Source organism: Garra rufa, chromosome 24 (assembly GCF_049309525.1).
Source record: "Garra rufa chromosome 24, GarRuf1.0, whole genome shotgun sequence".
Taxonomy (NCBI): domain Eukaryota; kingdom Metazoa; phylum Chordata; class Actinopteri; order Cypriniformes; family Cyprinidae; genus Garra; species Garra rufa.
Window position 1 is genome coordinate 19,564,864 of NC_133384.1, and position 21,705 is coordinate 19,586,568.

At 35.1% G+C, this 21,705-nt stretch overlaps 1 protein-coding gene across 1 annotated transcript in view; it reads left to right on the forward strand.

The window, feature by feature from the left end:
- Window positions 1-296: 296 nt before the first annotated feature.
- slco5a1 (solute carrier organic anion transporter family member 5A1) overlaps window positions 297-21,705 on the forward strand; it is a 65,550-nt gene continuing 44,141 nt past the window's right edge. The window contains exon 1 of the mRNA XM_073831008.1: window positions 297-1,568. Coding sequence (XP_073687109.1) covers window positions 617-1,568 — 952 coding nt within the window. The 5' untranslated portion in view covers window positions 297-616. The remainder of the gene's footprint in view (window positions 1,569-21,705) is intronic.

The window sequence follows — 21,705 nt, forward strand, 5'->3', positions numbered from 1 at the left end:
CACTCATGTATAAAGTCGTGACTTCGTAAACATTAGGTCGGGAATTAGTTGTGTTAGATAAACAAATAATTTGACACGGTTGACATAGTTTTTAAATTTCCTGACAGTGTTTTATCACTGGTCTGTCGCACGTTTACTGTTAGTCTTTGTCTTGCTCGACCGCTAATCTACCAGACAGCAGCTTGACTTCACAAAACAAATGACAGGATCTGTACGCTGTTTGTATTGCTTCTTAAACAGGTAGTAAAGAAATATTAATACTACTTTGTCTTTATTTCCTTTGTCTTTAGGATTCTGAATCACTGAACTACAAAGAATCATTTCAGCACCACGACCAGAGATCATTTCATCCTATGTGTTTTCAAATGACATGAAATGAACTTTTTCGATGCTTGTGCTTATAAATGAGGCGAAGTTGTTGGCACCTACAACAGGTGAAATATTATAGAATATATCTAATGCATATGATATGACCATATTGTGATTTATTATGATTAGGAATAAATAAAATAGCTGTTGGACAGCTATACATAAGGATCATGTGTAGAATAAATGCTGTAAACTACAACTAATTTATAATCATAGTTCTAATTTGCATTGACTCCACAAAGCCAAAATGACTTCACCGTATAACGATGAGACCCGGAGTGATATATCAGAATCTTTGGAAGTCTGTGAATTCCAGGGACAATATGGAGATCCGGGAGGTTACTTCAAATCTAAAAGCCTGCCCGTTCTTAACGGAGACTGTCCTACCGTTGATGAGTCTCTGGAACCGCGGCTGGTCAGTACGACGCAGACTTTAGTAAATATCGACCAGTGCTTGGCGTTTGACGATCTACGACAGAAAAGAGACTCGAGTGAACTGGATTCACCCACCAGAACTGATTTCTCCCCTTCCATGTCTAGTAATGTGGGTCTTAGCAGCTCTATGAGAACTGAAGCTAATCGAGGTGGCAAAAAAGTAGGCTTTTCATTGGCGAGATTCATCCGCTTTCCTGTGAGGAAATACATGAGGGTGATTCTGTCCGACTCTAGGTGTTTTTTATTCTGTATGTGTTACCTGACGTTCATCCAGTCGTTGATGGTCTCAGGCTACCTTAGTAGTGTCATCACCACTATAGAGAAGAGATACAGCCTTAGAAGCTCAGAATCAGGACTTTTGGTTAGCTGCTTTGACATCGGAAGTCTTCTGGTGGTCGTCTTCATCAGTTATTTCGGTGGTCGAGGCCAGAGGCCACGATGGTTGGCGGTTGGAGGGGTGTTCATCGCTGTGGGAGCAGCTCTGTTCTCCCTTCCGCATTTCATCTCTCCACCCTATCAAATCCAAGAGGTCAATTCATCCACGGGGAACGAGGGCCTGTGCTTGAGTGGGAATGGGAGCAGGAGGGACGGTCTGGATGTGTCGTCCTGTCCGAGGGACCAAGAGGGCAACGATCATTCCGTATATGTTGCCCTGTTCGTCTGCGCCCAGGTTCTGGTGGGCATGGGATCCACTCCTATCTACACGCTGGGACCAACATACCTGGATGATAACGTGAAGAAGGAGAATGCTTCCCTCTACCTTGGTAAGAAGTGTTTTTTAGTTTTATGACAGTACCTACTTGCTTTTGTGGTTCTAATATGACAGTTAAAGGATTAGTTCAGTCCTGAATTATCCAAAATGTTCATCCAAGATGTTTATGTCTTTCTTTCTTCAGTCGAAAAGAAATTACGTTTTTTGAGGAAAACATTCCAGGACTTCAACGGGGATCAATGGGTTGAAGGTCCAAATTGTAGTTTCAATAAATAATAAATATAAAATAATACTAAAAATGATTGATATACTTTTTAGCCACATTTATAATTTTTTTTACCACAATTATCAGAATTACATTTTAGTTCTGGAGTGAACTAATCCTTTAACAGTGTCATACATTTTTAGATATGTTTTCAAATATTTAATTTATTTTAATTATTACATTTTAATATTTATAAAATTTCCTAAGCATATAGATACATATATAAACAAATATATACAAATATGATATATAACGTGATGTATAATTATTATATAAAAATATTTATATAATAAAAATATATACATATAAAACTGTATTTAATTTTTTAAATGGTTAAAATGTTTTTAATTAATATATAAATATAGTTTTAGGTGTATAGTTAGTAATATATAATTAATTTATTACATTTGTAAATTAATAAATACAGAATTATATAAACATTAGTGTATAAATTGTATAAATATTAAACAAACACACTAGTTTTTATTTTTAGTTTAAATTAATAAATACAGAATTTTTTTATATATATTTTATATACATATAATTTGTTTAGGGAGATTTTTTTTAAATATATATGAGTGTATTAAAATTATAAATATAATCATATTTTATATAGTATATTAATATTAATATGACTGGCAATATAATTATTAATATTATATTGCCAGTCAAAAGATTTTAAATGTTTTCAATAAGTCATTTCTGCTCACCAAGCCTGCATTTATTTGATCCAAAGTACAGCAAAATAGTACAATTTTGAAATATTTTTTACTATTACTATTTACTATTAAAATAACTATTTTCTATTTGAATATAATTTAAAATGTAATTTATTCCTGTGATTTCAAAGCTGATTTTTTTTTGCATCATTACTCCCGTCACATCATCCTTCAGAAATCATTCTAATATTCTAATTTGCTGCTCAAAATAATAATAATAATAATTATATATATATATATATATATATATATATCATGTTACACTGAAGACTGGAGTAATGATGGTGAAAATTTAGCTTCAATCACAGGAATAAATTACATTTTAAAATATATTTAAATAGAAAGCAGTTATTTTAAATTGTAAAAATATTTCACAATATTGCTGCTTTTGTTGTATATTGGATCAAATAAATGCAGGCTTGGTGAGCAGAAGATAATTTTTTTAAATAACATTAAAACTGTTCAAAAACTTTTGACTGGTGGTGTATATTATATCATATTATATAAATGTTTTACAAATGAAGAAAAAATCCTGGAGAACTACAAGAGGTCATTGCAAGTGGAGGGGGGTTTTATACATGATCCCATGACCTTTGTTCTTTCCTTTGTCATATACCTTTATCCTTAATGTTTTTCAAATCCCATTCCTTCCGCACTGTGATTGAGCATGCTGATGAATTTGAATTAAGCCTCTTTGGATACGCAGACTTTGGTTGACAAAACGAATCAGCATCATGCTATTATCAACATGTTAAGTCATATCCATAGTAACTACAATGAAATGAAGCATGCAGGGAGTGTGCACAGTGACAGGTTTAAACAAAACAAAGCTGCTTTAGTTGTATGATTGATTGAGACAGGCCAGTGATTTTGAATTTTGTTGGAAGGTCTCTTTATCTACAGCTTGGTGAGCAAGTGGGGCAGTGACGGACCCTCTGTCTGGGGCAACACCCATCTGATTGTAACCTCCAGCTGTACACACTCCCAGACGGCATCTTTTAAAGAAGCACATCACTGATCCACAAATAGGGAGAGGTCTTTGTGATGGGTTATAATGCTTCAGTGAACATGCATATGCAGTCTTTGGAATAAAGAGCACCCCATTATAAAGTACATATGCTGCAGCCTTAAAGTCAATGTATTGATCACCGCTTACACCTGAAACAGTTCAGTGAGCTTGATACGAGTGAGAGCCAGAGACACAAAACAAATGGCTTCTCTACATTCTGACAGCCTCAGGTTTTTCTTCTCCCTTGAAACTTCATGGCCTGGAAAAAAAAATGTTGATACCTTAAAGCCTTTTTTTGTTGTAGTGTCTTTCTTTATCTTGAAATATGAAGCATTACTTGAGTTGATTAAGATGATAATAATGCATTTGTTTTTAATGCTGTGATTGCTAGATTTTTATTTTATATCTCGCAATTCTGACTTTTTCTTTGCAATTGTGTTTATATCTCACAATTCTGACTTTTTTTCTCAAAATTCCATTTTTGTTTCTCGCAATTCTGACTTTTTTTTCTTCTCAGAATTCCGTGTTTATACCTCACAATTCTGACTTTTTTTCCCCCTCAGAATTCAGTGTTTGTATCTTGCAATTCAGGGGTTTTTTTCCCTCGGAATTCTGTGTTTATACCTCAGAATTCTGACTTTTTTCCTCAGAATTCCGTGTTTATACCTCACAATTCTTTTTTTTCTCAGAATTCCGTGTTTATACCTCAGAATTCCGTGTTTATACCTCACAATTCAGACTTTTTTTTTCTCAGAATTCCATGTGTATACCTCACAATTCTGACTTTTTTCCCCTCAGAATTCAGTGTGTATCTCGCAATTCAGGCTTTTTTTCTCATAATTCCGTGTTTATACCTCACAATTCTGACTTTTTTCCCCTCAGAATTCAGTGTTTGTATCTCGCAATTCAGGGTTTTTTTTTTCCTTGGAATTCTGTTTATACCTCACAATTCTGACTTTTTTCCCTCAGAATTCTGACTTTTTTCCTCACAATTCCGTGTTTATACCTCACAATTCTTTTTTTTCTCAGAATTCCGTGTTTATACCTCAGAATTCCGTGTTTGTACCTCAGAATTCAGTTTTTTTTTTTCAGAATTCCATGTTTATACCTCACAATTCTGACTTTTTTCCTCAGAATTCCGTGTTTATACCTCACAATTCTTTTTTTCTCAGAATTCCGTGTTTATACCTCAGAATTCCGTGTTTGTACCTCATAATTCAGATTTTTTTTCTCAGAATTCCATGTTTATACCTCACAATTCTGACTTTTTTTCTCAGAATTCCATGTGTATACCTCACAATTTTGAGTTTTTTTCCCCCTCAGAATTCAGTGTTTGTATCTCGCAATTGAGGCTTTTTTTTCACAGAATTCCATGTTTATACCTCACAATTCTGACTTTTTTCCCCCTCAGAATTCTGACTTTTTTCCTCAGAATTCCGTGTTTATACCTCACAATTCTTTTTTTTTCTCAGAATTCCGTGTTTATACCTCAGAATTCCGTGTTTGTACCTCATAATTCAGTTTTTTTTTTCAGAATTCCGTGTTTATACCTCACAATTCTGACTTTTTTTTCTCAGAATTCCATGTTTATACCTCACAATTCTGACTTTTTTCTCAGAATTCCGTGTTTATACCTCACAATTCAGACTTTTTTTTTCCTCAGAATTCCATGTGTATACCTCACAATTCTTACTTTTTTTCTCTCAGAATTCAGTCTTTGTATCTCTCAATTCAGGCTTTTTTTTAATCAGAATTCCGTGTTTATACCTTACAATTTTGACATTTTTCTCAGAATTTCGTTTTTACACCTCACAATTCTGACTTTTTTCTCAGAATTACGTGTTTATACCTCACAATTCTGACTTTTTTCTCAGAATTCCATGTTTATACCTCACAATTCTGACTTTTTTTCTCACAATTCTGACTTTTTTCCTCAGAATTCCGTGTTTATACCTCACAATTCTTTTTTTCTCAGAATTCCGTGTTTATACCTCAGAATTCCGTGTTTGTACCTCACAATTCTGACTTTTTTCTCAGAATTCCATGTTTATACCTCACAATTCTGATTTTTTTTCCCCCTCAGAATTCAGTGTTTGTATCTCGCAATTGAGGCTTTTTTTTCACAGAATTCCGTATTTATACCTCACAATTCTGACTTTTTTTCCCCTCAGAATTCAGTGTTTGTATCTCGCAATTCAGGGTTTTTTTCCTCGGAATTCCGTGTTTATACCTCACAATTCTTTTTTTTTTTCTCAGAATTCCGTGTTTATACCTCAGAATTCCGTGTTTGTACCTCATAATTCAGTTTTTTTTTTCAGAATTCCGTGTTTATACCTCACAATTCTGACTTTTTTTCCTCAGAATTCCATGTTTATACCTCACAATTCTGACTTTTTTTTCTCAGAATTCCGTGTTTGTACCTCACAATTCAGACTTTTTTTTTCTCAGAATTCCATGTGTATACCTCACAATTCTTACTTTTTTTCTCTCAGAATTCAGTGTTTGTATCTCTCAATTCAGGCTTTTTTTTTCTCTGAATTCCGTGTTTATACCTCGCAATTCTGACTTTTTTTTTATTCAGAATTCTGTGTTTATACCTTACAATTTTGACATTTTTCTCAGAATTTCGTTTTTATACCTCACAATTCTGACTTTTTTCTCAGAATTACGTGTTTATACCTCACAGTTTGTTTATACCTCACAATTCTGACCTTTTTTTTTTTTTCTCAGATTTCCGGGTTTGCATCTTGCAATTCAGACTTTTTTTTTCAGAATGGCATATCTTGCAATTCTGAAATCTTTTCTTAGAATTGTGTTTATAGTTCAGTGAGCATGATACGAGTGAGAGCCAGAGACACAAAACAACTGCCTGAGGTTTTTCTTCTCCATTGAAACTTCATGGCTAGAATTTTTTTTTCTTATGTTGATACCTTAAAGCCTTTTTTATTGTAGTGTCTTTCTTTATCTTGGAATTTAAGCATTAAATGAGTTGATTAAGATAATAATGCAAGTGTTTTTTAATGTTTTAATGCTGAGATTGATTTACCTTGTGCTTTTCTCAAAATTCTATTTATGTCTTGCAATTGCAATTCTGCCTTTTTTCTTGCAATTGTGAGTTTATACCTCACAATTCTGCCTTTTTTCCTCAGAATTCCGTGCTTGTACCTTACAATTCTGACTTTTTTTTCTCAGAATTCCGTGTTTATACCTCACATTTCTGACTTGTTTCTCAGAATTCTGTTTGTATCTCGCAATTCTGATATTTTTTCTTTGAATTCCGTGTTTATACGTTATAATTTGTTTATACCTCACAATTTTGACTTTTTCTCAGAATTCCATGTTTATACCTCACAATTCTGACTTTTTTTCCTCAGAATTCTGTTTATACCTCACAATTCTGACTTTTTTTCCTCAGAATTCTGTTTATACCTCACAATTCTGACTTTTTTTTTCTCAGAATTCCGTTTATACCTCACAGTTCTGAATTTGTTTTCTTGCAATTACGTGTTTATACCTCACAATTTGTATATGCCTCAGAATTCTGTCATTTTTCTCAGAATTCCGTTTTATACCTCACAATTCTGACTTTTTTCTCAGAATTCCATGTTTATACCTCACAATTTGTTTATACCTCACAATTCTGACTTTTTTTCTCAGAATTCCATGTTTGCATCTTGCAATTCAGACTTTTTTTCTCAGAATTACGTGTTTGTATCTCGCAATTCTGAATTTTTTTTTCTTGCAATTACGTGTTTATACCTCACAATTTGTTTATACCTCAGAATTCTGACATTTTTCTCAGAATTACGTGTTTATACCTCACAATTTGTTTATACCTCACAATTCTGACCTTTTTTTTTTCTCAGAATTCCGGGTTTGCATCTTGCAGTTCAGACTTTTTTTTTTTCAGAATGGCATATCTTGCAATTCTGAAATCTTTTCTTAGAATTGTGTTTATAGTTCAGTGAGCATGATACGAGTGAGAGCCAGAGACACAAAACAACTGCCTGAGGTTTTTCTTCTCCCTTGAAACCTAATGGCTAGAATTTTTTTTTCTTATGTTGATACCTTAAAGCCTTTTTTTATTTTAGCATTAAATGAGTTGATTAAGATAATAATGCAAGTGTTTTTTAATGTTTTAATGCTGAGATTGATTTACCTTGTGCTTTTAATTCTGTATAATATTTTAATAAGAAAAAGTACATAAATTGGACTTTTGGTTGATGCTTGATTCACAGACTGCAAGTAACATGCAGCTAAAAATAATATGAATCATCAAACGAACCATTTATTGTGTCAAAATTGTGCCTTCTTTCTTTCTGGCATCTCCCTGTTCCAATTATTTCAAACCCCATCACAATTTGTGTAAAGCACTTGGGGCAAGAAAAGGCAAATTGAAATCTCCCATACGTTGAGAGGAAGTAGAGTGGAATGTTTGCTTCATCCTGAGCTGAATGTTTGCTTCATCCTGAGCTTGCTTCATGTTTGAGCTGCGCACACATTCTGCTAGCCCCGCTTAGGGCTGTTATACTTCCCTCTGTGCTCTCCACAGGTGGTTCAGACAGGGTTTGTTATTGCAAAACATGCTTATTCTCTTTCCTCTGCATCCTGCAAGCCTTCTTTTACCTGTGGTGTCTGAGTTAGTTGTGTGCCACGAAGAGGGAGTCTGTGTTATGAAAACATTTGCATACCCCAAAGTCCCTCAGGCAGATTCATTTTAATGAGCTGTTGCAAACCAACGTCTATTGTCCACCGTTTCCTCTTTCTGACACACTTTCACATACTGAAACTGACCCCTGTTTAGTTATCAGTGACAGTTACATGAAAAATGGTTGAGAATGGCATCTCTAACCTTTTTACTTAAACCCATAAACATTAAAAAATTGCTAATGCAGATAATTTATAAATGGCCCCAAAAAAACTCTTAAAAGCACCAAAGCCGATATACATGGAAGCCAGTTTCTGAATTAAAAAAAGGTAATTCCGACTTACAATTCTGACTTTTTTCCTCACAATTGCTAGTTTGCGTCTTGCAATTTTTACTTATTTTCTCAGAATTGAGATATAAACACAATTGCAAGTTATAAAGTCGGAATTGTGAGAAATGAATTGGAAATTCTGAATTTTTATCAGAATTGTAAGATATAAACTCACAATTTGGAGTAATAAAGTCATTCTGAGAAATGAAATGAACTTGCAATTCAATTGCGAGTTTATACCTTTCAATTCTAGCTTTTCTTTTCTCGCAATGGTCTCACTTTTTTCCTCAGAATTCCATGTTTGTATCTCGCCATTTTCCCCCCCACAATTAAGTTTATATATCGTAATTCCAACTTTATCTCAGAATTCCGTTTGTATCTTGAAATTATGACCCTTTTTTTCTCGCAATTGCGAGTTTATACTTCACAATTCTGACTTTTTCCTCAGAATTCTGTTTATACCCCGCAATTCAGACTTTTTTCCTTAGAATTCTGTGTTTGTGTCTCGCAATTCAGAATTTTTTCCTCAGAATTCCATGTTTGTATCTCGCAATTCTCTTTTTTCATGCAATTGTGAGTTTATATCTTGTAACTTGATTATTTTATAATCTTTGAATATATATATATATATATATATATATATATATATATATATTCAAATATCAAGATATATCTTTGAATCTTGATTATTTTTCTCAGAATTCCGTTTGTATCTTTCAATTGTTACCCCTTTTGTTCCGATTGCGAGTTTATACTAAGCAATTCTGACTTTTTCCTCAGAATTCAGTGTTTGCATCTCACTGTTCAGATTTTTTAAACAATTGCATGTTTATATCTTGCAATTCTGACTTTTTTTTTTCCACAGAATTCCATGTTTGCATCTTGCAATTCTGATTTTTTTTTGCTATTGCGAGTTTTTACCTCACAATTCTGACTTTTATTCTTCAGAATTCCATTCTGTATCTCGCAATTCTCTTTTTTTCGTGCAATTGTGAGTTTATACCTCCTAATTCCAACTTTTTTTCTCAGAATTCCGTTTGTATCTTGCAATTGTGACCTTTTTTGTAGCAATTGTAAGTTTATACTTCGCAATTCTGACTTTTTCCTCAGAATTCTGTTTATACCTCGCAATTCCTACTTTTTTTTCCTCAGAATTCCGTGTTTATACCTCGCAATTCTGAATTTTTCCTCAGAATTACGTGTTTGTATCTCGCAATTTTGACTTTTTTCACGCGTTTGAGTTTATACCTCGCAATTCTGACTTTTTTTTTCTCAGAATTCCGTGTTTGCATCTCACCGTTCAGAGTTTTTAAACAATTGCATGTTTATATCTTGCAATTCTGACTTTTTTTCTCGCAATTGCATGTTTATATCTTGCAATTCTGACTTTTTTTTCTCGCAATTGCATGTTTATATCTTGCAATTCTGACTTTTTTTTCTCAGAATTTTAAAATATGAACTCACAACTATCAGAAAAAAGTCAGAAATGTCAGATAAAAAGTTGTTTACCTTTTTCAGCTTTCATTGATGTATATCGATCATCCACTAATAAGCACAATAAGCAATTTGGGACAGAGCCAACAATCTCAAAAGTATACAATAGAATAGTTGACACTCTAAACAATATTACTATAACAAATACAATTTAAATAGTATACATAGTAAAAATGTCCATATTAGTTTACTTTCATGCAAAAGAAAGCAATATTTGCCAGAATATCTCATCATACAAAATATCATAAATATTAATCTTTTCTCTCCAAAGGAGAAATAATGCATATGTGACCCTGGACCACAAAACCAGTCATAAGTGTAAATTTGTCAAAATAGGACAATGTTTGGCAGAGATACAACTATTTGAAAACCTGGAATCTGAGGGTGGAAAAAAATCTAAATATTGAGAAAATCGCCTTAAAAGTTGTCCAAATGAAGTTCTTAGCAATGCATATTACTAATCAAAAATGAAGTTTTTATATATTTGTGGTAGAAAATTTACAAAATATCTTCATGGAACATGATCTTTACTTAATATGCTAATGATTTTTGGCATAGAAGAAAAATCGATAATTTTGACCCATACAATGTATTTTTGGCTATTGCTACAAATATACCCATGCTACTTAAGACTGGTTTTGTGGTCCAGGGTCACATATAGGTTTGGAATGACATAATTTAAATTGAGTGGTTGAACTGTCCCTTTAATGATCTTGTTCTTCATTTGAACAATGGACAGGATTTTGACCCCCAATTGGCAGCGTGCAATTTCCTCTTAGGTAGCAATTCATTAATGAAGTGGGGGCCCAGGTGTTTCTCTGACTGATTTACAGCCAGGCCAATGATTTTCTTAGCATGGTGCTCGTGGCTTATAGACTGCAGACAGCCGAGGGGTTCAGTTTTGATTGGATTGTTCCTGTGTGTTTGAGTGTTCAGTTTGTTGCCAAATGTAGAATGAAGTAATAATACTTAAGCAAGGCAGCCCTGTAACTTTAAGCTCTGACACTCTAATAACTAAGGGCCTGCATTATTTCTGTTTTAGCTGTTGCGCTTTTTGTCAGTGATAGTTGATCATAATGCACTGATGGCTCCCTGGTGGGTGAGCGGTTTTATTTGCGGTAGTAATTGAGGAATACTGCGAGATGGATGGAGGCTGTGTTAAATTGGTGTGCACAATATCAGGACGCCCTGTGTAAACACTCCTACTCTGTCAGCCTGCTTCTGGTAAATTTAGAAGGGGGTAACAGCTGCTGCTTTTTGTGTGTGCGTATGTGAGAAGAAGAGAGACTTTGACATTACTAGGTGTTTCTTCAACTACAAGCACTTTTGGCCCAGTGGGTTTTTAGAAAATAAATAATCTTAAAAATGCTTTTCATAATCTCAGTAGTTTAATTTGTCCACTTGCATTGTCCCAATGGTCTATATACCTGACTTTTTTCCCACCATACTGTTATTTCCAACACAAATTAGTTATTGTATTTGAAGGGGTCATTAAAAGCAGCTTCAGTTTTCATATTATGTTTCTCAAGGTTAGTTTTTTGCACCGATAAAAGCCCATTGTTTGTGAAAAATTATTTTTCATCCTTTTTTCCACTCTCTGTGAAAAACACTCAACTTTAAGGGGCATTACCTCTTGCTAACTTAATCGCACCATATCCACAACCTCCTTTACGCCATTTAGAGGAAACCATCCCAGGATATAGTGGACTTCAATTGGAACAAATGGGTTGAAGGTCCAAATTGCAGTTTCGGTGCAGCTTCAAAGGGCTCTACACAATCCTAGCTGAGGAATAAGGGTCTTATCTAGCGAAGTGATAGGTCATTTTTTAATAAAATTTTAAATTGATGCACTTTTTAACCACAAATGCTCATCTTGCACTAGCTCGACTTTGCGCATTACGTAATCACATTGGCACTTCGGTTCAAAAAGGTAGGGTAGGGTGAAAAACTTTTTATTATTATTTTTTTTTTACTTATTTTTTTTTCTCCCACTTTAAAATCGTCCAAAAAAGTTTTCCTTTTTTTTGTAAAGGGCGTTTGACTTCCTTTGCATGTTCGCTTTGTATTCCACCTACATCATGTGTGACTTTTCCAACATGACTACATAATGTGTGAAGTTGAGCTAGTGCAAGATGAGCATTTGTGGTAAAAAAAAAAAAAAAACAGTCTAGAAATTGTAATTATTTTTTAGAAAATGACCTACTGTTTCGCTAGATAAGACCTTTATTCCTCGGCTGGGATCGTGTAGAGCCCAAGCTGCACTGAAACGGCAATTTTGGACCTTCAACCCACAGATCCCCATTAAAGTCCACTATATGGAGAAAAAAACCTAAAATATTTTCCTCAAAAACTTAAATTTTATTCTGATTGAATTTTAATTCTGGAAGTGAACCTTTAAAGGGGTCATCGGATGCCCCTTTCCACAAATTGATATGATTCTTTAGGGTCTTAATGAGAAGTCTATAACATACTTTGGTTAAAATTTCTCAATGTTAGTGTAAAAAACACTCTTTTTACCTTCAGCCCTTCTTAGAGCGAGCTGTTCTGTTGCATGTTCCTTTAAATGCAAATGAGATCTGCTTGCCCCGCCCCTCTCTGGTGTGGGATGACGAGCCGTAATGTTTACTATAGCTGCGTTTAGCTGCGAAACTTGCTAGCCAACACGTTATTAAGAAAGGCCATTTGCAAAGATGCATCAAAACCCTTATACTCATTTCTGCTGTGGGTGAAGCTGCATCACGAATGATTCGCATGAACATAGACTCATATGTAGATCGGGATCGGCGCTTTCCTTTCAAAAACGAAAGTAACGTTAATCCTCTGCGTCTTCAGCGGCTCAGATGTCGGGAGAAAATGACGACTGCTATGTTCATTATTACATCCAACAACAGAACACCTCAATCGCTCAATCTGAGACATTCTTGTCTTCCCCTGCACCTGAGTCCACACAATGGCATTCAGAGTCGGACTGTTTCAGCTCGGCGAGGCTGGGTCTAAGGTAAGGCGCTCATGTGAATCAACTATCGTGGGAGAGTCCTCTGTCGGTGTGTTGTCACACCGAAAAAAAGCTGAGAATGACCTGATTTAAAAAGGGGATATTACTTTAAAAAAAAAAAAAAAATACCACTTTGTGGATTTTTATCATTGTAGGGTGGTTGTGTACACAAATTGCCAACACACATTAATGTTCAAACAACATGTAAAAGTGAGTTTTGCATCCAATGACCCCTTTAAAAAAATCCTTTAAAAAGATTTCCTGGTGTGTAAAAGTGGCCAAAGTTGAAGAAACAGCCTACTTTTTTTTTATTATAACGCATTGCAGTTTTCCCTCTTAGTGTGCTCAATGTTTCCACCAGCACACACTGAGCTAAATACATCTGTCCTCTCTTGCTCCTGTGTTTAATATTTTCCTCCACACGCTCCATCCATTATGTGTGATCATGTTCCCAGAGCTGTGCTTTTGCTGTTGTGTGGCCTTACAGAACATTGGCACCCATGTCACGCTACTTCCAAACTCAGCCACAGGCTTCGGTTACATATTAGAGTTACTCAGCAGATAGCACAAGTAGTAAATGAGCTTTTTACACCTTCCGTCACTCTCCCATACTCTCCTCTGCGTCATCGTCCTTGTGTATGCATCACGTCACCAGGAAGGAACTGTATTTTTAGAAAGTCTTCTGTTTCATTATATACACTAATTGATTTTCTGCAGCAATGGATTCTATTTCTGGCAGCGTTTGGTGTTGCGATTATTAAAGGTCACATGAAAATTGAATTTCCATTTTTCATGTGTTCTGAAACAGTTGGCTTGTTTTAGTATGGCTGCTGTTAACAACCTCCAAATAACCTAGTTTATATCTGGGATGTGTGAATAATACATGATTTTGTGTTCATATCAAATGACTAGAATGACATAATGATTATACATTGCCATTTTATATGGCTTAAACGTTACAAATGGGGCCAGCAGATTGGCTCTGACAGATGTCACATTGAGTTTGAAATGGGATCAGAGCACTTGTTATGGCGTTAATCGAAATTAGTGCCTGTCCACAAGGGGTTGCGAACAATGCATGTCAATTTGAGCAACTCAAATTAAACAATCTTATTCTTCAAATTAACCCTAATTGCAGATCTGGGATTGTCACTACATGACAGCAGTTTGAGCTAAATTATTACAGATTACTGTATTCATTGCTTTGACCCTTGCTTTGAGTTGCAGCCTTCTACCTTTGAAATTCAAATTGGCTGTTAAAACTAAGAGAATTGGATGAGGAGTTAAATTTCAGCATAATTTTTCTTTTCTTTTGTTTTTTTTTCTTTGGTTGTATTTGTAGTAGAGATGCTCCGATCAGCATTTTTGGGGCCGATCACCGATTACCGATCACCAAGATCATGATCTGCCGATTGCCGATCACTGCCGATCACAGAATGGCAGGGGAATGGGAATCTTTTATCTATAATCTAGCAGAGTTTGCACCATTTGTAGAAATGAGAACCACCAAGTTAGGGTTGTGACGATAGTATCATGTATCGACGATAGTTAGAGATATGCCAGTTGCTGATGCCTTTGACAATAGCAAGACGATTATTTAACTTTTATTATTATTATAACTTTAGCGATGCAGTGCAGAGAGTCGGTTCTAGGATGCTTCAGAAACTTGCCGTGGTATAAACACACGCATAGAGTGGCCACGTCGCCTTAACGCGCCGCATGGGGAAGAGATTTATTCATCATACAGTGTAGATAGATAAACTGATTATAACGGGAGTGTTTTTTAAAGTGCACCTGGCACAAGACTAGGCTACACTAGTTAGTGATGAAGTTCTTTGATAATGTAAATGTTCTTTGCTTGTTATTTGTAGCTGCTTTTTTAGATGATGTAAGGATTATATTATCCAGCATTGCACAGTCATTAGGATAAAGGTAGTAAAATGTGGTTTAGGCTGAATTAAATACGATATATCAGAATCCGTCTGTATATAGGAAACATAAACATTCACCTCAGTAACATCTGCGTTAATTAGAATTACGATGAGATAAAATGGCGCTAAACATACACACGTGATTTACACGGGCACCGTTTCTCCTCATTCTATATGAACTGAACTACAACATGAACTAATGATGACAATCAGACATACAGCGGTAACATTATTGCAATATGACGGGTATAGAAAGATACATTCATTTACATTCAAGCACGCACATTTACCACTCACTGAAGATAGCAGAGAATGAAACCGAAAGTAAACTTTAACTTCTCCGGCAAAACTACAGTCAGCGCTCTGTACACGCACAACTTAGTCACATGCCCAAGACTACCCTTACAAAACGAATAAGGATTTTAGTGCATAGAGATTATTAAATAAATTTCACAGGCTCACAGGCTGACGATAGGACGCTGTGAAAATTGAGCATATCGCCCAACACTAGTCTTTATTGGACACTTTGAAAAACTTCCAGATGGGAGAACTCGCGTTGCCACTGGTAAGCTCCGCTCTGCTGTTGTTTACCTGTGCGCCGTGCATGCACGAGTGAAAAAGTTGCGCGAGTAATTTAGGTCAAGTGATCGGCTTTTTTGATCGGCGCTTTTGGGGTTCGCCGATCAAGCTATTTTTAGCTGATATCGGCCGATCATGATCGGTGGCCGATCAATCGGAGCATCACTAATTTGTAGTGTGCCGGTAGTCTTTTGTTGGGAATGTTTAGCTCTAAGCATTTTGAGTCTTAAGCTTGACTAAAGATGAGCCAAGCAGTTACTTAACACTTAAATAGTGTTCATTGTTTGATACTTGATGCTTGAGTTATTGATAGATGTATATATACAGTGTATATCATATATATATATATATATATATATATATATATATATATATATCCTATATACAGTACAGTTGAAGTCAAAAGTGTACATACACCTTGCAGAATCAGCACAATGTCAATTATTTTACCAAGTTTTACCAGTATTTAGTACTGACCTGAATAAGATGTTTTATTTGAACCCTTTCCAACAATGACTGTAAGATTATAAGATCACATCTTTTCACACTGAGGACAACTGAGGGACTCATATGCAACTATTACAGAAGGTTCAAACGCTCACTGATGCTCCAGAACGAAACATGATGCATTAAGAGCCAGGGTGAAAACTTTTGAAATTTGAATCATGGTAAATTTCTCTTATTTTGTCTTCTGGGAAACATGTCAATATCTTCTGTAGCTTCTGAAGGGCAATACTAATTGAAAATATTGTATTTAGGCAAAATAAGAAAAATATACACACAGTTCATTCTGTTCATAAGTTTTCACCCCCTGGCTTTTAATGCATCGTGTTTCGTTCTGAAGCATCAGTGGGCGTTTGAACTTCCTGTAATAGTTGCATATGAGTCCCTCAGTTTTCCTCAGTTTGAAAAGATGGATCTCAAAATCATACAGACATTGTTGGAAAGGGTTCAAATACACACATGGCAAAAAAAAACTGAATTTGTGGAACCTGAATGATTTTTCTGAAGAACAGCGGGCAGTTTAACTGTTCAGGACAAACAAGAGACTCATGAACAACTATTCGTACGTTCGCCTCTAGCTTTGTGTGTACTGTGGACATGTAAATATCTCCATTACAAATCGGTCTGAAAGACACCTATTGTCCTTGCTGACCATGTTCTCAAAAGACATCTTGTTGCTGCTATTAAAACGGCACGATATGCGGTTGGAACCATAAATAACCTAAACGAGAGGGGAAAGAGGTTGTGCAAAACCTCATGCAATGTCCATTTTTTTCACAGAACCCTGTTGTTTTACTATAAATACATGGTAAGGTGATGATTTGCAGCCTCTCTGTGCATTTGCCACGGCTTATATCCCTTAATCACTCTTTGGCCTGTCTGGGATTTTAGATGTGACTTTGTCTTATCTAATGACCTTCCCTCAGGATATAAGGCTCTCTGAAGCGCAGAATGTTTGCCACGTCTCAGCCCAGGAGCTATGGAAAAAGACCTTCTCGGAGATACTCGGCAAGTTGTTTATCCAGAAAATATGCCTGTACTGGGATTCACAGGTTGAAATTCTAAACCCAAGTATTTGGTATTTAAAAACAACATCAGAAATGTTGCATTAAAGGTCATTTGTCTGTGCTGAATCACATTTTCCATGTTCCATTTTCCTACACAAGCTTTTGACTCGCTGGTCACTGTTATTGCAGTGTATATCTTAATTAGCCCAAATTCTGAATTCTTATGGTGATCTCATTTTGAGGACCTTGCTCCAGTTCAGAATGGCATTTGAATGTAGATGTAAGATCTGCTGCTCGGTAGGTCTGAATTTGTTTTTTAGACTGCCTGGAGTATTGATTTATTATAGGGTTTGCTTAGTGATCCTTTACATGGAAGGATGTTTGTAGACTCTGATGGCCCAGAACAAAACCCTTGAGAAATTCATCTAGGTTGTATTCCTCACTTGGCAGGATTTATGGTGACTTTGGAGATCTGGTTTGTAATGTGCATCTGCATACATCCTGTACAGATGAGCTTTCAGGGATTAACCTTTCTGTAAACCCCAGAATTACCTTTTATGACCTTGTCTTTCATAATTGGTTATGTACAATTGAAGTCAAAAGTTTACATACACCTTGCAGAATCTGCTAAATGTTAATTATTAGACCAAAATAAGAGGGATCATACGAAATGCATGTTATTTTTGATTTAGTACTGACCCGAATAAGGTATTTCACATAAAAGATGTTTACATATAGTCCACAAGAGAAAATGATAGTTGAATTTATAAAAAATGACTCCATTCAAAAGTTTACATACCCTTGATTCTTAATACTGTGAATGATCCACTTTTTTTTTTTGTGATAGTTGTTCATGAGTCCTGAACAGTTAAACTGCCCACTGTTCTTCAGAAAAATCCTTAAGGTCCTTCAGCGTTTCAATCCTTGATGCTTCAGAAGCAAACACGATGCATTAAGAGTCAGGGGTGTAAACTTTTGAACAGAACGAAGATGTGTATCTTGTGTGATCTTGTTTTGCCTAAATATCTTTTTTTTTTAATCTAGTACTGCCCTTCAGAAGCTACAAGAGTTACTTACATGTTTCTTAAAATGAAAACGTGTAGCAGTATATATCCGAGCAGCTCTTAAAGTGACAGCAGTCTAATATTCCTGCTAATATCCGTCAATATTGTTGTCAAACAACAAAAGAGAGAAAATCTCTTACTGCTCTTGACTAAATCACTTTTGTAACGTTAATAATAAGAAATATATATTTAATTTACACAAGAATATGCAGCGTTTTTATACAATTGATTAATTTTTATGATAGTGACACTGCTGACAATTTGTATAATATCAAAAAAATTGATATCAAATTTATTTAAAGCAAAAATATAAGTAAGAGTTCTATCATTTAAAATCTTAATGGTTTTTATTAACATGTATTGTAAAATGAATCTGTATTACATTGAAAGCTAGCCTCAGATGCGTTCACAGATGTCTGAGCTAAGACCTGAATATCCACTGACCCTGACTACACCAACCTGTCACTGACTTTAATGGATGAAAAACCTGCAGGTGTATATGAGTTGATTCTCTGACACCAGACACGCGCACAAAAGAGTGGGTACCCATCTCACTGCCCCCTTCCCCCATTGGGCCCTCATTGTCTGTGACCACTATGCAGATAAATACAGTGCGCACGAGCCAGTCGGCCCAGATGGCTCTTTTAGAAAGAATGTGCCGAGGGATCATCTGTCACTTACCCAGAATACTGGGTCATGGCAAAGGCATTTCTAAAGCTCATGCAATCAGAGCAAAGCCAGTTTGTAATCCAGCATGAGGAGGAAAACAGAGACGTGCACTCTGATGGCCGGTGCACGTTTTCATTCCACCTATCTGTGATTGTGACCCTGAGTTTAATAAAACAGTGAGGAAATATTTGTCAGCGTATTTGACTATTATAGGGATGACATCATGTATGGCACACGTATGCTGCGCTTGCTGATGGAGGCAGCAGTTTTAAGGCATAAAAAGTTACCAAACTTAAAATGTTTTAACCTAATTATGTTTAAGACAGCACTGCATGTATATTACAAAACAAGTAAATACATTTGTTTATTTTGTGTTTGTTTGGTTGTTATTGTTGTTGTTGTTGTTTTATCATATGCTATTTATTATTTATCTAGCCCATTTCTGTCACTGAATAAAAATAACAAAGATAATTGTGACTTTTATTCTAACGCTTCTGACTTTTTTCTTACAATTGCAAGTTGTAAAGTCAGAATTGTGAGATATAAATTTACGATTCTTATGTTTTTCTCAGAATTGCATGATATAAACTCACAATTGTGAGTTATAAAGTCAGAATAGCGGGATAAATTTAGACTTTTTTTCTCACCTTTTTCTTATTCTGAAAAAAAGACAATTCTAACTTTATAACTTACAATTGTGAATTTATATCACATAATTCTGAAAAAAAGTCAGAATTGTGAGTTTATATCTTGTAATTCTGACTTTATAAGTCACAATTGTAAGTTTATATCACGCAATTCTGAAAAAAAGGCAAACTGTGAGTTTATATTTCACAATTCTGACTTTATAATTCGTAATTGTAAGTTTATACCACATAATTCTGAGAAAAAAAAGTCAGAATTGTGAGTTTATATCACGCAGTTTTGACAAAAATATAGAATTGTGAGTTCATGTCATACAATTTTAATGTTATAACTCACAATTGTAAGTTTATATCACGCCGTTCTGATCTTTATAAAAAAAGTTTATATCTCACAATTTTGACTTTGAATCGCATTTGTGAGTTTATATCACGCAATTCTAAGTTTATAACTTACGATTGTGACTCGCATTTGCATGTTATAAAATCGGAATTGCGAGATATGAACTTGCAAAATTCTGAGAAAAAAAGTCACAATTGCAAGAAATAAACTAAAATAAAAAAAGAGATAAAAAGTCGCTATTACCTTTTTTTTTAGTGGCGGAAGTGGGCTTCCATAGTTTTTAGATATTTAAAAAGGCATAAAAAAATTTACTTTTATATCTGTTTTGTATTTTATTCTATAATCTTGTGTTATGTATTGTTATTTTAATTTATTAAATTTTTTCATTCTGTAGATGGGTTGGCAGCCGTTTCTTGTTCTGTCTTTACTTTCTAAATTTTCATTCCCCTTTATTTATTACTCCATGTTTTGTCATGGTCAGGTGACAGAGAAAAAGTGATTGAAAGCAAGAGAAAGGAAAAGAGATGCAGAAAGAGCAAGATCCACTCGCAGAGTGGATAGGATTAAAGATTTAGAAGCCAGAGTGAGCATCTGACCTCACGGTGAATGACGCCGTGGCTGGCAAGGAAAAAGGTACAAAGGGATTACCAACTTTTTCTTTGGGCGGTTCCTCGTAATAACATTCCTGCGCTAAAGCTCTTTAATGAGTGAAGCACGCCTTTGATCAGCTGGTCACATGGAGGAGGTGATTGCCACAGTGTGTCGAGCCATTTTGGGCTGGGACTGTCTTGAGCGTCAGCCAACCCCTTCTCAGGTGCTTCCAGAGGATGTGATGAAACATCAGCTCTGTTGATGCAATATGTTTGTCTTTTCTTGAAAGTTTAACTCTGTTTTTAAGTGGGCACTCACATAATTAAAAAAAAAATATTCCACAGTATTCAAATTATGCGTTCCCATCCCCTGTGTTAATTTATTGAATATTTGGATGATTTGATAACAGTTTTAGCATTGTTTAATATTCAAAAACACAAGTGCCCAAGTGTGTCTCAGAGAAAAAGAAAAAACTGTATTGTCAGTGGTGGAGAAAAAAAATCTTTTCCCAGTGCAAGTTTGAAACTGGAGCAGTATATCAGTCATGATGGAAGAAAATTGAATTACCAGGCTCTGTTTTTTCAGACATCACTGTCATAAAGACTTGGCCCATTTATAGTCCTACTGTAATCTGTGTTAAGGGACAATAAGAGAAAAAAAGCTTTGTGACTGACATTGGTTCCCATGTGTATAATAACGAACATTTAATTTTGCAGCCAAACACAATATCACAAAATTATTTTTTGTGTGTTTTTGTTCTAATACAGACCTGGTAACTATCGATTGTTGATGAATGGAAAATAACTTTTCAATATCAGTCAAGTGGTATTCAATGAATGCCTGATTTTACTATGGGTTGTTTTAATTGATAAGTCAGTTTATATTAGGGGTCGACAGATTATCGGTACCGATATTAAGCATTTTATGGATATCGGTATCTGTCATTTTCAAAACCAGTTTGCCGATAAAATAATTTTAAAGCAAGAATGTTTTTGTCAGAGTCTTTGTTATTTATAACATTGACAATCATTTTAATTTTTACACCAGACATATATATCGGTTCCAAATATCGGTTGATCTGTAATCAGCATTGTCCCTGAAAAACACGTATCGGTTGACGTCTAGTTTAAATTTGGTTATATTAGCAGGAAGCAAGTCCATTCAAAGTTTTTCTCTTGCTTTGATGATCCATCTTACCTTTCATGAAATTAGTCCCAAGTGCACTTCCTGGCAGCCAATAAAACCAAAGTGGCAAATAACCATTAAGGTGGCAATTAGTCTGTGGAACAGGAGGTCAGGTCCATGAGGAGAGCAGGTCAGCAATTTTAGCGCCACCTCAGGATGTAGGAGAGAGACGGGAGCTTCCTGAAAGCTTACCTAGGGATATCTCCAGCTGGAG